Source organism: Salvelinus fontinalis, chromosome 1 (genome assembly GCF_029448725.1).
Source record: "Salvelinus fontinalis isolate EN_2023a chromosome 1, ASM2944872v1, whole genome shotgun sequence".
NCBI classification, from domain to species: Eukaryota; Metazoa; Chordata; class Actinopteri; order Salmoniformes; family Salmonidae; genus Salvelinus; species Salvelinus fontinalis.
In genome coordinates, this window is record NC_074665.1 from 54,911,380 (window position 1) to 54,928,612 (window position 17,233).

At 43.6% G+C, this 17,233-nt stretch overlaps 1 protein-coding gene across 4 annotated transcripts; it reads right to left on the reverse strand.

Moving 5' to 3' along the window:
• Positions 1 to 1,386: 1,386 nt before the first annotated feature.
• On the reverse strand, positions 1,387 to 17,038 carry LOC129857867 (protein FAM149B1-like). 4 transcript variants are annotated; one of them, XM_055926536.1, is made up of 16 exons: positions 16,563 to 17,038; positions 16,022 to 16,138; positions 15,646 to 15,793; positions 13,261 to 13,403; positions 12,398 to 12,556; positions 8,521 to 8,679; positions 8,126 to 8,307; positions 7,815 to 7,939; positions 7,268 to 7,390; positions 6,763 to 6,875; positions 6,257 to 6,484; positions 5,735 to 5,858; positions 5,502 to 5,627; positions 5,277 to 5,358; positions 5,045 to 5,182; positions 1,387 to 4,246 (listed from the first exon to the last, which is right to left on the reverse strand). In XM_055926536.1, the coding sequence occupies exons 1-16, from the start codon at positions 16,607 to 16,609 to the stop codon at positions 4,164 to 4,166; spliced, it is 2,097 nt and encodes a 698-aa protein (XP_055782511.1). In that variant the 5' UTR covers positions 16,610 to 17,038; the 3' UTR covers positions 1,387 to 4,163. The 4 variants fall into 4 exon arrangements, with proteins under 4 accessions (XP_055782511.1, XP_055782502.1, XP_055782528.1 ...); XM_055926527.1 differs by having other exon boundaries at positions 6,748 to 6,875; XM_055926553.1 differs by lacking the exon at positions 12,398 to 12,556 and having other exon boundaries at positions 6,748 to 6,875.
• Positions 17,039 to 17,233: the final 195 nt, after the last annotated feature.

Genomic DNA, 17,233 nt, shown 5'->3' on the forward strand with positions numbered 1-17,233 from the left:
AAGACCCAGAGTTACCTCTGCTGCAGAGGATAAGTTCATTAGAGTTACCAGCCTCAGAAATTGCAGCCCACATAGTTCAAGTAATAGACACATCTCAACATCAACTGTTCAGAGGAGACTGCGTGAATCAGGCCTTCGTGGTCTAATTGCTGCAAAGAAACCACTAAAAAGACTTGCTTGGGCCAAGAAACACGAGAAATAGACATTAGACCGGTGGAAATCTGTCCTTTGGTCTGATGAGCACAAATTTTGGTTCCAACCGTGTCTTTGTGAGACGCAAAGTAGGTGAACGGATGATCTCCGCATCTGTGGTGTGAACTAGAACTGGAACTGGAACATGCCGTCGTAGGCGTCGATCAAGAGCATTTTCAGCATCCAGGAATTGTGTACAGATCTTTGCAACATGGGGACGAGCATTATCATGCTGAAACATGAGGTGATGCATGGCGGATGAATGGCACGACAAAGGGCTTCAGGATCTCGTCACGGTATCTCTGTGCATACCATCGATAAAATGCAAATGTGTTTGTTGTCTGTAGCTTATGCCTGCTTCCCTGAGATAACTTCTGCACAAACTGTCAGAAACTCTTTGGTTGTACAAAACCACACATTCATCAGCTGTTCAGGGTCTGATCTCAGACGATCCCGCAGGTTAAGAAGCCGGATGTGGGCTGGCGTGGTTGCACGTGGTCCGTGGTTGTGAGGCCGGTTGGACGTACTGCCAAATTCTCCAAAATGACGTTGGAGGTGGCTTATGGTAGAGAAATTATCATTCAATTCTCTGGCAACAGCTCTGGTGGACACTCCTGCAGTCAGTATGCCAATTGCACGCTCCCTCATACTTGAGACGTGTGGCTTTGTGTTGTGTGACAAAACTGCACATTTTATAGTGGCCTTTTATTGTCCCCAGCAAAGGTGACCTATGTAATGATCATGCTGTTTAATCAGCTTTTTAATATGCCACACCTGTCAGTTGGATGGATTATCCTGGCGAAGGAGAAATGCTCACTAACAGGGAGGTAAACAAATTTGTGCACAAAATTGGAGATTAATAAGCTTTTTGTGCTTATGGAACATTTCTGGGAACTTTTATTTCAGCTCATGAAACATGGAACCAACACTTTACATTATGTGTATATATTTTTGTTTAGTGTTGTAAGTCATTTTAGATAGATTCATGTCGGCAGCAACTTGTGTATTCCATATGCATCCACACCAAATGTTACTTAGTTGTTAGTTAGTGCAATTTTTATCCTGTTATACTGTTGGTCGAATTTAAAGTATCTTTATACACTAGTACTTTATAACTATCACATGTCAAACATAGCATTTTGTATTTGAGGTGTTTTATGTTAAGGTGTATAATCCAACAACCTTGAGAGGCAATTCAATAATTATATGTATTTGAATACACATCTTTATTATTCTATATAAAATACTGGGATAAACTTCAAAAGGAATCCATACAGAACTATGCTGCATTTCAAGCTTTATTAATGCCATCTACAAGGGAGACCATTCAGTGCAACCTAACTCTATAAAGAAGTCAAATACCTCCATGTTAGTTGGTGCTCCTGTGTTGTTGAAGCCATAGAAATAGAAGGGGACCTGCAGTTCTGTTTTGGAAAATATACATAAGAACCTTCCATCTCAGTCATAATTTGGAAATGCAAAGGGGCGCCAATATATCTTGTGTTAAGCACAAGGGACTAGAAACATAAATGTGCTTATAAAACCCTATTACATTTAGCAGAAAACTTACACGTTTCCCTGCACAAAACCTTGAAGTTAAGACAAGGTAGAAGGTCAAATTTGTATTAAAACTTGTTACCTGCATGCCCTCTAGTCACACATCTTTCACATATTTATATAAAAATTGCCTGACTGATCTAGGCTCAGCTAGTCCCTCTGCTGAAAACAACATATGGCTTCTACTGCAGTGAGGTGAATTGTCCCAGTACTAATACAGCCCCTCTATTCCCTCACATGTCTACTGTGGCTTACACTAAGCCCTCATCACAAAAAGGCTTGTGAGGAAAACACCAAATACCTACCCATTTAGTTAGCGTCTAAGGCTTGTCTTGTCTCCTCCTGTTAAGGTATGCTATGTGAAACCCAGAGGTTTTGTGCTCGTCTTTTTTACATGGGAAAATAAAAAATCATGGCCTTAGAAAAGTACAAAGCAGCCTGACGAAGCGTGTCAGTGTGCAAAATGCGTTTGACTTCCCATTACCTGCATAGAATCACTTAAGAGTATAGAGATAGATCAGAGAAAAGAACAGACAATAAACATTCACACATATACATCCAAACCATAGATACAGTACACAGTACATACAATACCGTTCAAAAGTTTGCGGTCACTTAGAAATGTCCTTGTTTTCCATTAAAACATACATGAAATGAGTTGCAAAATGAATAGGAAATAGTCAAGACGATGACAAGGTTATAAATAATGATTTTTAATTGAAATAGTAATTGTGTCCTTCAAACTTTGCTTTCGTCAAAGAATCCTCCATTTGCAGCAATTACAGTCTTGCAGACCTTTGGCATTCCAGTTGTCAATTTGTTGAGGTAATCTGAAGAGATTTCACCTCATGCTTCCTGAAGCACCTCCCACAAGTTGGATTGGCTTGATGGGCACTTCTTACGTACCATACGGTCAAGCTGCTCCCACAACAGCTCAATAGGGTTGAGATCCGGTGACTGTGCAGGCCACTCCATTATAGACAGAAAACCAGCTGACTGCCTCTTCCCTAAATCGTTTTTGCAAAGTTTCGAGCTGTGTCCTGTTGTAGGAGGAAATTGGCTCAAATTAAGAGCCGTCCACAGGGTATGGCATTGCAAAATGGAGTGAAATCCTTCCTTCTTCAAGATCCCTTTCACCCTGTACAAATCTCCAACTTTACCACCACCAAAGCACCCACAGACCATCACATTGCCTCCACCATGCTTGACAGATGGTGTCAAGCAGGCCTCCAGCATCTTTCCATTTTTTGTGAATCTCACGAATGTTCTTCTTTGTGATCCGAACAGCTCAAACTTTGATTAGTCTGTCTATAACACTTTTATCCAATCTTCCTCTGTCCAGTGTCTGTGTTCTTTTGCCCATCTTCATCTTTTTATTGGCCAGTCTGACATGGCTTTTTCTTTGCAACTCTGACTAGAAGGCCAACATCCCGGAGTCGCCACTTCACTGTTGACGTTGAGACTGGTGTTATGCGGGTACTATTTAATGAAGCTGCCAGTTGAGGACTTGTGAGGCATCTGTTTCTCAAACTAGACACTAATGTACTTGTCCTCTTGCTCAGTTGTGCACCGGGGCCTCCCACTCCTCTTTCTATTCTGGTTAGGGCCAGTTGGCGCTGAGTAGTACACAGCGTAGTATGAGATATTCAGTTTCTTGGCAATTTCTCGCACGGAATAGCCTTCATTTCTCAGAACAAGAATAGACCGACGAGTTTCAGAAGTTCTTTGTTTTTGGCCATTTTGGGCCTGTAAACGAACCTACAAATGTTGATGCTCCAGATACTCAACTATTCTAAGGAAAGCCAGTTTTATTGCTTCTTTAATCAGAACAACAGTTTTCAGCTGTGCTAACATAACCATTTTGCAATTTTCTAATGATCAATTGACCTTTTAAAATTATAAACTTGGATTAGCTAACACAACGTGCCATTGGAACACAGGAGTGATGGTTACTGATAAAGGCCTCTGTACGCCTATGTAGATATTTCATAAAAAAATCTGCAGTTTCCAGCTACAATAGTCATTTACAACATTAACAATGTCTACATTGCATTTCTGATCAATTTGATGTTACTTTAATGGACAAAAAAATAGCTTTTCTTTCAAAAACAAGGACATTTCTAAGTGACCCCAAACTTTTTAACGGTAGAGTACATACCAACATACATGTGGTAAATGAGACAGTTTACTATCTTTGGCAGCCAGGTAAGCTGAGTTCCAAAATACAAAAATAAGGCTCTTGAAAAACAAAAAGCATCAATAAATAAAAACACCAAACAGTACATTGTACAAAAGATCTGCTTCTGTATAAAGTGTCGTTTGAGGGCACCGTTGGGATCGGAAGCAGGGCTTGCACCCTGCTGTGCTGAGGAGAGTGGGGTTGGAGAAGGTGGAGGTGGGCGAGGTCAAAGCAGCTACAACCCAGGTCTGCTACTGCGGGACATGAAGCCACCCCGGTTGTGGGAGCTTGCTGGGACTGAAACAGGCACCAGTAGAGCTGAGAAGAGAGGGGATCAGGACAAAGAAGACAAGTGTTAATGATCATTGATAGTTAAATTCGTCTCTATTTGAAGATAACTACTTTCCTCGTAACCAGAGGCTACGACCAAACTCTCTCAAACATACTTAATTACCAAACACAACCCAGCGACATGTTTTATTAACGGAGTGGCCGCAGATCTTTTTTTCATGGATTAAAGGTCCCGAAGCGTCGGGGCATGTGCGGATCACCGTCCGTTCTGCTTATGTGCCTCTTTACCTCTACTTTATACACACATTTTTGAGGTCTCCTTCCCTTCACATTTCCCACTGTCAATCGTGAATGATAATTTCAAGTTTTACCAACCATTTTATCTCAATCAGTTTCATGGGAATATGCATTTAGATCTTCTTGAGTTATACAGTGGTGTTTTGAATGATGTTCAGTGAGCACATTTTTGAGCAAATGGTGCAAACTGTAGCATAGCCTACCTGTGTATTTTGCCTAGTGGCGCGCCCTGTTGAGTTTTGGCCACATGAAAGAAAAATGCAGTGGTGATTTTGTTTTACAGTAATGTTATACTATGATTTTATATTATGTGATCTTGCAGACATTGATTCAGCTTTGATCTAACTTTATTAAACGAGACCTGTTCGCCAGAGTAGACTGTTCTTTACAAGTAGAGCAGAGAAAGCATAAAGTAGTGAATAAACACAAGCGTAGAAGCTTCGGGATCTTTAGTCTGGGTAAATAAAGGTCAGATCCACAGCCACAGCCTTTTAGAAATGATGAGGACAATTGGAGGTGCCTACTGACCTGGCTGAGGGGCTTCTGTGTCAGGCTCCTCCTCATCTTCAATGGGGGAGTGGCCCAGGGTGTGGTGGGCAAAGGAGTCCAGGAAGGAGGAGCTGCTGATGCCCAGACTGATGCCCGTCACTCCAATTCCCAGAGAGTCTGCCAGGAAACCAGACAGAGACTCAATCAGTCAGTCACAAAAATAAATGTGTAGAAAATGTGTACAGTATGCAATGTAAAACGAGGTGCCCACCTGTACCCACAGATGCCCTGCCAGGACGTCCCTGTCCAATGTTGTCCAGCACCGTGAAGGAGCGGCGGTAAGGGGTGTCCGACTGCAACAGAACCCAGAGTTAAATCTCAATGACTGGGACGCAGGCAAACATATTCATCCTTTACAAAATAAACCTACAAAATATAACAAAATCATGCTGTAGTGGTAATAATGTGTGACTACCATGTGTGACTATAGCCATACCCTGTAGGTGTGGGTGGTGTTGGGTCGGGAGAATACGTCCAATTGATGATGCCGATCCCGAGGAAGCAAACTACCTGCCTCATCTGTAACAGCACTGTGGGCACGACTGGACGAGTGTCTATGCCGCTACACAAAATATAATTGCGTTGTGTTTTTAGCAGGTGATAGTATTAAGTGTTTTATCAAGTCAGTTCAAGATGTACAACTAGAATGCAGTTTTACTCATCCCATACCTGAGTAGGTCTGAAGTGCTGTCCAGAGTGCCTGGGCTCAGCGTCCCCTGAGCCGATGGGAGGAAGGAGTGTGTTCCTGCTCAGAGGCATCGGAGGAGAGGCCAGGCGGTCACTGGCTGTGGGTCTGGAGAGAGTAACAACTCTGTTCACCTTCCACGCTTTCTATAAAGTTACACAAGTCCCTTTAACATGGAGCAGACTGAAATCGCACTCCACACAAGGGTAAATTATATGCTCCACACAGATATTGTTCAACTCAAGGTTCATGACAAGTTCATCTGTTAGCGTACTTAGTCAGTCACACACACACACACAATTCCTCACATCCCTTCCCCTCCATTCTGCTGAACAGAACGCCACAAGGCACAAGTTAAAAGGCAAACCACTTTCAAAGTAATCTCTCTGCACAGACGGTTCTCCAGCTTCAGAGCGATAGGAGAAGAAGAGCGAGGAGGGAGGGGTGTACATGGAGGAGGACAGGGACCAGATGGAGATTGGGTAACCCTCTTTAAGTTAACTCACAGGCGAGTCCCACGGATGACCTCATCCATGGAGCCAGCGGCACTGGACTGCGTCAGGCTGGGAACCAGGGGCAAAAGGGTGCGCGGAGGCAGGTTACGGCGTCTCGCCGACTGGGCAGGGCGGGACAGGGAGGAGGAGCTCTGCTCTAGCACCCGGCGAGGACGTGGCTTGCTAGACGGAATCACGGTGGACCCTGGCCTATGGGTCATCACCCTCTCCTCAGGGTCCCTAAGAAGGAAAAGGAAGCAATTAATCTTTACTCAAAGTAAGATATGCATACACACCTACATATCCATAGCTAATAACCGTCTCTACACCTCTTATTTAATAAGACGATAAGAGGTGATGAGTGGTTGACCCCTAGAGTTAGCTCCTAATGCTACACTCTACTAATAAAGATTCTTATACTAAATTATAACACAAAAGATTCTTATACTAAATAATAATACTAATAAAGATTATTATAGTATCAGCAGGAGTATGATCAGTACTTATGGTCTCCATACTGGGCTCTCTCCATCAATCCCAGGTTCCTCTGCTGCAGGGGGATGCCGTGGATGACTATGAGTTCGTTGAGGTTGTGATGTGTCACCGCCGCCTCTACTGTAACCCGACTGGACTGTAGGAGGGAGGGAGGCAGAAAGCGATACAGAGTAAGAGTCATTCAGCTAAAGTGGTCATTCACCTAAAAAAACTAGCCACCTCATTATCACTAAGGACACTTGCACGTCACCTTAGCCCCAACTCAGCCTTTCTACATGCAACCAAGTGGAGAGGACCTACAACCACCCACTTGAGACCAAACAAACAATTAGACAAAACATTTAATTAAAGCAAGAAGTAAAAGCATTCCAAAATTGTCATTGAAACATTTTTTTAAAAGACAGACGGGTGTAAAAAATAAATAAACTCAACAGTTGGTTAAGAAGTAAGAAAGTGACTAAAATTGGTATGGTTTGAGTTATTCAACAGGCACAAGCACATTCAGTCTAAGAATGAATAAAAACATGCCGCTGTGGATGGCGTCGATCGGCAACATTTTGCCTCTAGGTGAGAGTTGCATACAGTGGATGATTTTTTCAGCTTTTTGGATTTCCGCCTGGGCTTGTGCTTTGAGCCCCTTGATTTTGTGGTCTTTGGGGGAAAAACGGATGACCAAATGAGAGAGTGAGAGAGAGAAAAGGAGGTAGTAAGGAAGAACAGATTGGTGGTTAGAAGGGTGTGGAACAGACCAAGGAACAAGAAAGAGTAGGGGGCAAAAAGAAGGAAAGAAAAAAGGATTAAAGTTAATGAACTATCTGATAGCCTTAAAACAGAGTGAGAAAAACTCCTGACAGCAGTGGAAAACAATTCAGCATCAGTGTGTGACTGTGTTTCCAGTTTTGAGAACTAAGCCTAAACTCTCAAACTAATCTGAAGGTTATTATAGAGTCCATTCACAGTGCTTAGTAGTAACATATCCTATTGATCTAAATCCTACATCTTAACAGTAGGATTCTCCACTCTGTTGGGAGGTAGACCCATTGGTGGTCCTTCTCCAACCTCTCAGGGCACTGACCTGGGGTTGCGGGGTTCCTGATAGCTGGGGCACCCTGCTCTGGGTGGGCAGTGTGGACAGGAGCTGGAAAGGGTTCTGAGCATCTGACTGGGATGGGCTGAAGTTCACTGCATTTTTCTCATCATCTGTCAAAAAGAGGATTCAGAATACGGTCAACACAGGCTCAAGCAACAGATTATGCAGTGGGGATGGCATCATTTGGCAATGATGGATTTGTTGGTTTAAAAGTAAATGGCAAGTCTCTTTGTTGAGTAACAGAACTCTAATGTATGACTCAACGTTGCCTATAAGACATTGCCCTGTGGTTCTACCTGACACACAGCCCTCCCAGTGCCTGCGGACCAGCTCCTCCATCCAGCCAAACAGCTCTCGCCACACATCGTCAAACAGCAGGTCGAGGACTGCCTGTCTGTGACAGCGGTAGGGAGACACCGGAGGCAGGCCGTACTGCCGCCGACCAGCCCCCATGCAGCCCCGCTCCCACTTGTCATCCCTGTAAAGGTCAAACCATAGATTAAACCATCAACACAACAGACCTGGGCAAAGTTGTCAAATACTGAGCTTGGTTTTAGGTTACTTGGTACCCTTAGAGTAATCCCAAAAGTAGGCAACAAGCTCAATCAAGTGCACCATACTGTAAAGTGTTTGACATGCCCCTATAGATATACTGTAGGGTACTAAACAGGAGAGCCGGGAGGTGACCTACAAATCCCTGCAGTCAAAGGCCAGGTACTCCTCCATCAGGCCTTCAGCCTCGATCACCCTGGGCCTGTCATGACCTCTGGATCCACTGGGAGTACCAGGGGGGTGGTCAACATCCGCACTGGGCCTGGACAGCACAGCCTTCCTACCCTGCACACACAGACTGGACACACAACACGGTTCCTAAAAAGCATCAGTACTAATTTTTTGGCTAGCCAAAGTAGCCTAGCTAGCCTAGCCAGTACATGTACGCCTTGCAAAAAATAAATAAAATAGTACATATTATTTTATATATTTTGGGGGGATGCCTGTTTTGCATGTTATTTTGGCATTAATAAGTGTCACATGAGTTTGCAAGCAATGTAAAAATGTTGTATTTGTATTTTTTATGAGGTAATAAAGCCACATAGCTAAAATTTGAAGTTTGTTTCTCGAGTAAGGCCTAGCTCAATGCTTTCTGTGGTGGTGGGGCAGCCAGCGGAAAATACGGAGCGTAGGTGTTGGTAACGTTCTCTAGTTGAGCTGTGATTGGCTCAGTGTTCTGTCACTCATTGGGACACTACGTCACCGCCAAATCTAAGGGTAGAGCTCAAAAATTCAAGCCCTTTGGGTGCTGCAATTAGAGTTACATTAGAAGTGCCCATCCAAGAAGGCTCAAGGTCATTGCCCACAGATAAAATGATGTCAAACCACATATCTACAGCAGCTTTGATTGGACTGATCATGTCAACATCATACTTTTAAAATCTTGAATCAAGTCGACAATCTACTGGCAAATCCAGTAGTTTTAATCCTTGTCATATGGAGAGAAATGAAGTGAAATTATAGATAAAATGTATTGGACATTGGACATAAACATTACACAACAAGTTAGAGATTGCAAACTCAACAATGAGTGGTTTGGAAGGAATCAGTGGCTAACTGCAAGCATTTCAAAGCAATCACTAGCCTGCTATTCAGTGAAATGGGTGTGTGGTCCCAATTCTGGGTTTAAGGGTCTCTTTTCCAAGCTTAAAATGATAAACATTCAACATTGTCCATGCTCTCAATCCAGCATGATTTCTGCCGCGCTCTAAACTGTTAACTCGGAACTGGGAAATCTGACTTCAGTGCGTTCAAGACAACTGGGAACTCTGAAAAAAACTAGCTAAAAAAGATAGGTTTGGAATGTTCATCCAACTCGGAATTGCAAGTCTGGAATTCGGGCCTCTTTCTAGAGCTCCGACCTGAAGATCACTGACGTCATCATGATTCGCCTTTGATCCCCCCCCCCCAAGTTCCCAGTTGTCTTGAAAGAACTGTAAATCCAGATAATGCCAGACTTTGATGACAGAATTTGCCCACGATGGACAGCTGCACCGCCTTCTTGTTCAAGTGAGCACAACAAGGTGAGTCAAAAGATGTATTGTATGCTGCTGCATAAATGATGAAATATGCCTGGGAGATATGTATACTGTAGCTAAGAAAGTAATACTAAAGTGTATGTTGTGTAGTAAGCTGTTAGTAGCCCATGTGCCTCACCTTAAAAATGTGGTCCCTTTTCCCCTCCTAATTTCACCTACTGTTCTGACTTGGTGGTGCACATGTAGCCTATAGCCGGTTTTAGAGAATGTAATCATTGAATATTGTAAGAGCTTTCATTGTCTGCTTATATGCCCCCTTTATTTAAACTACGGTTCTGACTTGATGTACAGGGAGAACACTGTAAGAACGGCCGTGTTCTGAATTCTGTCGCTGTACATTTCAAAAGTGCTGAACAAATAGTTATGTTGACTACGTCTGTCCTAGCTCGCTCATTAATATCTTAATCAAAATTAAGGATTGCCTCTTATCCGCTCGTCGACCTCTTATGCCTTTGTTGGTACATCTCAATTGTTAGTAGAAACCACATTTGTTTAAGCAAGTCAGCCATATCAGCTGTGTTTTTTTAAGGCATTAAATGTGGCTGAATGAACTGTTTCGCTGCCAGACAAGGCTCCACTGATAGCCAAGTGTTGGGACTGCTGTTGGGACAGCTTTATGTAGGCCCTAAGTGTGTCAGAGTTATATTGCAATTAATACACTGCTCAAAAAAATAAAGGGAACACTTAAACAACTCAATGTAACTCCAAGTCAATCACACTTCTGTGAAATCAAACTGTCCACTTAGGAAGCAACACTGATTGACAATAAATTGCACATGCTGTTGTGCAAATGGAATAGACAAAAGGTGGAAATTATAGGCAATTAGCAAGACACCACCCAAAACAGGAGTGATTCTGCAGGTGGGGACCACAGACCACTTCTCAGTTCCTATGCTTCCTGGCGGATGTTTTGGTCCCTTTTGAATGCTGGCGGTGCTCTCACTCTAGAGGTAGCATGAGACGGAGTCTACAACCCACACAAGTGGCTCAGGTAGTGCAGTTCATCCAGAATGGCACATCAATGCGAACTGTGGTAAAAAGGTTTGCTGTGTCTGTCAGCGTAGTGTCCAGAGCATGCAGGCGCTACCAGGAGACAGGCCAGTACATCAGGAGACGTAGAGGAGGCCGTAGGAGGGCAACAACCCAGCAGCAGGACCGCTACCTCCGCCTTAGTGCAAGGAGGTGCACTGCCAGAGCCCTGCAAAATGACCTCCAGCAGGCCACAAATGTGCATGTGTCAGCATATGGTCTCACAAGGGGTCTGAGGATCTCATCTCGGTACCTAATGGCAGTCAGGCTACCTCTGGCGAGCACATGGAGGGCTGTGCGGCCCCACAAAGAAATGCCACCCCACACCATGACTGACCCATCGCCAACCCGGTCATGCTGGAGGATGTTGCAGGCAGCAGAACGTTCTCCACAGCGTCTCCAGACTCTGTCACGTCTGTCACATGTGCTCATGTGCTCAGTGTGAACCTGCTTTCATCTGTGAAGAGCACAGGGCGCCAGTGGCGAATTTGCCAATCTTGGTGTTCTCTGGCAAATGCCAAACGTCCTGCACGGTGTTAGGCTGTAAGCACAACCCCCACCTGTGGACGTCGGGCCCTCATACCACCCTCATGGAGTCTGTTTCTGACCGTTTGAGCAGACACATGCACATTTGTGGCCTGCTGGAGGTCATTTTGCAGGGCTCTGGCAGTGCACCTCCTTGCACAAAGGCGGAGGTAGCGGTCCTGCTGCTGGGTTGTTGCCCTCCTACGGCCTCCTCCACGTCTCCTGCTGTACTGGCCTGTCTCCTGGTAGCGACCTGCATGCTCTGGACACTACGCTGACAGACACAGCAAACCTTTTTACCACAGTTCGCATTGATGTGCCATTCTGGATGAACTGCACTATCTGAGCCACTTGTGTGGGTTGTAGACTCCGTCTCATGCTACCACTAGAGTGAGAGCACCGCCAGCATTCAAAAGTGACCAAAACATCAGCCAGGAAGCATAGGAACTGAGAAGTGGTCTGTGGTCCCCACCTGCAGAATCACTCCTGTTTTGGGGGGTGTCTTGCTAATTGCCTATAATTTCCACCTTTTGTCTATTCCATTTGCACAACAGCATGTGCAATTTATTGTCAATCAGTGTTGCTTCCTAAGTGGACAGTTTGATTTCACAGAAGTGTGATTGACTTGGAGTTACATTGTGTTGTTTAAGTGTTCCCTTTATTTTTTTGAGCAGTGTATATTGTTAAGTGTTGTGTAGTGGGTTTGCTGGCATGCATCTAAAAAAACGTGGGCCACGTTGGGCTAACGTTGCCCCACCAAGATTTACATGCTAAAATCGCAACTGACGCCTTGTAACTTACACACGCTGACTTAAGTAAGTTGACTTGCTGTTTGACAAGCCACACAGTATGTAGGTCACAAAACCACAAAGCAAACGGACATCCATAATTGATGGGTTAACACCATCGGTAGTCAGTGCTCACTCTGTGCAGGGGCCAGGCTTGTCCTTGTCCTGGGGCTTGCTACTGATGCTGTCCTTTTGTCCAGCTGCACTGCTGCTGGCTGTCCCGGTCCCCTCCCCTGAAGTGGCGTACCACTGGAAGCCCTCGTCACTGGGACACACCAGCTGACTACCCAGAATCCTGTGGGTTCACATAGCAGGGTGGAGGGGGTCAAACAGTGATTACAACCTAAATGAATCCAACCGATAAGAAAATGTATTAAGCCCCCACACACACACACTGAGCCAATGGTTTATCAAATCAAGTTTATTTTATATAGCCCTTCGTACATCAGCTAATATCTCGAAGTGCTGTACAGAAACCCAGCCTAAAACCCCAAACAGCAAGCAATGTAGGTGTAGAAGCACGGCGGCTAGGAAAAACTCCCTAGAAAGGCCAAAACCTAGGAAGAAACCTAGAGAGGAACCAGGCTATGAGGGGTGGCCAGTCCTCTTCTGGCTGTGCCGGGTGGAGATTATAACAGAACATGGCCAAGATGTTCAAATGTTCATAAATGACCAGCATGGTCAAATAATAATCAGGAGTAAATGTCAGTTGGCTTTTCATAGCCGATCATTAAGAGTATATTATTGGGAATGGGGCCCAAGGGCTTTGAGCCTATAATTATGTGGCAAGTAGTTTCTTTTTAGGTTTGAAAACAAATCTAAAACAGATTCATCTTAGGTACTTTCAAATTGGACTGTTCTTTTAAGAGGTATCCCTTTATTGCACCCTAAGTACTTTCAGTGATACATATGCAGGCGAGGAGTGTAGGAACAAGGCTAGAGTGGCACTAATGTGTGACAGTGTGTGAGAAGTGAGGGGGCAGTAGGGTGAGGACCCACCGTAGGTGAGGGAACCTGAAGGCCCACTGATGACACTCATCTTGCAGCCCCCGTAGATGCGCCCCACCCCGCCCCTCATAAAGCTCCTCGTCAATCTCCTCAAACATCTGCTGCACCTGTTGCGACGCCGCCTTGTCAAATTCCTGAGGGAGGGAGGGAGAGAGAAAGAGAGGTAGAGAGAGAGGAGGCCCTGCAGAGGAACACTATGACAGAAGGTAGTTGCTTTTCAAGCTAATCAAATATTAGCAGCACATCGTTGAGTTGTTTATTTCACAGCAAGCTACAGTGTGCATGGCGATGGGCTCCAAGAGCTCCCAGGGAACTGTGTGTGTGGCAGTGTATGAGCGATCATGCTGGAGTAAGTAGTATCATGTGCATATGTTTGTGAGAGACAGAGAGTGTGTGCCTGCACAGGCAAGTTGTGTTTACTGTACAATATAAGTTAGGACTATGACTCTTATGAGGCATTCTGAGGACATGGCTGTGTGTAAATACATCATGGAGTTTTTATAAAGTTTCTGAGGGCAAGCTCTAGAAAGCTAAGAATCACCATGAAGTGAAACCATGAGGGAACTGACCTCTGCAGACAGAGTAGACTGTAAATCATTACAATAAAATATGGTAAGGCTAATTTAATGGAAATCTGTATAAAAGACTGTTGTAGCATTCAGCATGGCTAGGCCTAGCTAGTGCCCTCAGAAAGTATTCACAACCCTTGACTTTTTCCACATTTTGTTGTGTTACAGCCTGAATTTAAAATGGATTAAACTGAGATTGTGTCACTGGCCTACACACAATACCCCATAATGTCAAAGTTTTTTTTTTTTTTTTTTTTTTTCAAATGAAATAAAAATGTAAAGCTGAAATGCCTTGAGTCGATAAGTATTAAACCCCTTTGTTATGGCAAGCCTATAATTGTTCAGCAGTAAAAATGTGTGCAATAATAGTGTTGACCATGATTTTTGAATGACTACCTCATCTCTGTACCCCACACAAGTCAGTTAAAAACAAATTCTTATATACAATGACGGCCTACCGGGGAACAGTGAGTTAACTGCCTTGTTCAGGGGCAGAACAACAGATTTTTACCTTGTCAGCTCGGGGATTCAATACTTACATATAAATATACAGCCATGTCCTCAGAATGCCTCATAGGAGTCATACTCCTATAATCCTAACTTATATTGTACAGTAAACACAACCTGCCTGTGCAGGCACACACTCTGCCTTACATATAAAAGTATGTAAGGTCCCTCAGTTGAGCAGCGAATTTCAAACACAGGTTCAACCACCAAGACCAGGGAGGTTTTCTAATGCCTCGCAAAGAAGGGTACCCTTTGGTAGATGGGTAAAAAAAGCAGACACTGAACATCCCTTTGAGCATGGTAAAGTTATTAATAACACTTTGGATGGGGTATCAATACACCCATCTAGTCACTACAAATACACATGCGTCCTTCCTAACTCAGTTGCCGGATAGGAAGGAAACCTCGCAGGGATTTCACCATGAGGCCTACAGTGATTTTAAAACAGTTACAGGGTTTAGTGGCTGTGATAGGAGAAAACTGAGGATGGATCAACGACATTGTAGTTGCTCCACAATACTAACCTAAATGAGTTAAAAGAAGGAAGACTACAGAATAAAACTATTCCAAAACATGCACCCTGTGGCAATGTGGCAAAGAAATGAACTTTATGCCCTGAATACAAAGCATTATGAATACACAACACATCACTGACTACTACTCTTCATATTTTCAAGGAAGGCGGTGGCTGCATCATGTTATGTTATGGCCAAGGATAAGGGAGTTTTTTAGGATAAAAATAAACTTAGAGCTAAGCACAGGCAAGATCCTACAGGAAAAACTGGTTCAGTCTGCTTTCCAACAGACACTGGGAGACAAATTCACCTTTCAGCAGGACAATAACCTAAAACACAAGGCCAAATATACACTGGAGATGTTTACCAAGATTACATTGAATGTCCCTGAGTGGCATAGTTACAGTTTTGACTTAAATCGCCTTGAAAATCTATGGCAAGACTTGGCTGTCTAACAAAGATCAACAACCAACGTGACATGAATAATGTGCAAATATTCTGCAATCCAGGTGTGCAAAGCTCTTAGAGACGTACCCATAAAGACTCACAGCTGTAATCACAGCCTGTTTTCACTTTGTTATTATGGGGTATTGTGTGTAGATGGGTGAGAAAAAACATATATTGAATCCATTTTGAATTCAGGCTGTAACACAACAAAATGTGGAATAAATCAAGGGGTATGAATACTTTCTGAAGGCACCTTAAGCACTTGAAAATACTCAGAACATAGGGCAATTGAATGGGAAGATTCAGACTGCCAGCTGAGAACGTGAGGCGAGACTCACATCATAGCCCCAGGAGAACACAGAGCTTCTCTCTGTAGAGATACCCGTCCCTGTGTAGCTGTGGATCCCAGACCAGGACCGCGTCGTGTCTCCAGTAGTGGCCGTTGGACAGTCTGACCGGCGAGAGGCTGCAGATGTCGTCTCCGAGCTGCAGAAGAGGACAGACATTGTTTACATGTTGCTGTACATTACAGTGTTGTGTGTTGTCGAGGGTGTGAGGGAATAATTTAGACCAGATTATGTAACTAACTGGCTACCTCCCTCTTTTTTGTCTCCTTGCCTTCACGCATCTAAACAGGATATGTGAAAGCAAAATTGCTGCTCCCTACAAGTGTATTTGGTATCGCCCGTCCGATTATTTGAGAACAGGCCATACCTGTTGTAAGTGGGGACAGCTTCCTGAAGGTCATGGAGGAGGCGCTGGGGGAGGAAGTCATTGTCTTCCTCCTCTGGGAGAGGGTGATGGTCAAGGCTGCTTCGGGATATGCCCCGACTGCAGAGAAAGGAAAATACAGCTTTATTAAACATGAGTAAGCAATAGCATCGACAGATACATAGATATATGATTCTACACAAAAATCCCAAACAAACAAGGAGTGAAGCATGAGGTGGGACTTTACATAATCAATTTAAAGCATTAAACATTATCCTATCCCATCCCTTTGTGTAAGGGAGGCAAACTGACCTTGGTGTGACAAATAGGCTGACAAAAATGTGATCTGATCAATACATTCTCATTTTACATTGTCATACGATCATGGACTGTGCATTAGCTAACGTTAGCTATTACTTACCAACAATGTAGCGTTAGTCAATCTAGGTTAGCTAGCTACCAAATCAGTATCTCGAATGAAAGAAATTACTGTTAGCAAAAAATGATAAGCTTGCTCATTAGCAAACAAGCTTGTTTTACTTACATCTCAAGATTGTGCGATACTAGTCTCCTACTGTATCGCGAAATCATTATCCTTTTTCCGTTTTTATCGGCTCATGCCCTTCTGAGTGTCCCCTCTCGTCGTGCATCCCTCTGATTCCTGTCCCCACTTTGTCTTTGGAAGAGGTTTGCCATTTTTCCCCGCCCGCAGGTCAATACGTACACACTTGCAAATTAGCTAGCTGACCTCCTTGTTTCTGAACTTATTGAGGCTAACAGTAATTGCAGCTAACATGCTAGCTAGCTAACTTAGTTACTCTAGATAACTGAGAAAGAGAAGGATTGATCTACAATATAATACTTCAAACAAACCGTGGCCTAAAAATGAAGTATTTTATGTTTCAGCGCAAGTGTAATAATATATACCAGTATTACAGCATCCATTACTACTAAAGAGGATTATCGCCACAACAATAAGGATGTTATGGACACCCAATCCATAGGCCTGATGGGAAATGCATTTCTATCTCGTCTAATATGACCTTTCTCTTTAATCTAAAAGACTACAAATCCAAATGCTCTGTGCGATTTTCCAATCGCGCTCCTAAATTATATCCGTCTCTCACCGGGGATTTTTGGCCGCTCATAATTATTTTGATATTTTTTTGTAATTCCACATTTTATGTACATTTTACAAATGTTCTATTGATTCAT

Coding starts and splice junctions, on each gene's coding strand:
- LOC129857867 (XM_055926527.1), bottom strand. CDS start 16,609: ATGATTTCGCGATACAGTAGGAGACTAGTATCGCACAATCTTGAGAT. Junction 13,404..15,645: donor TGTTCTCCTGGGGCTATGAT/GTGAGTCTCGCC, acceptor TCCCTCCCTCAG/GAATTTGACAAGGCGGCGTC. Junction 4,247..5,044: donor CACAGAAGCCCCTCAGCCAG/GTCAGTAGGCAC, acceptor CTCTCTTCTCAG/CTCTACTGGTGCCTGTTTCA.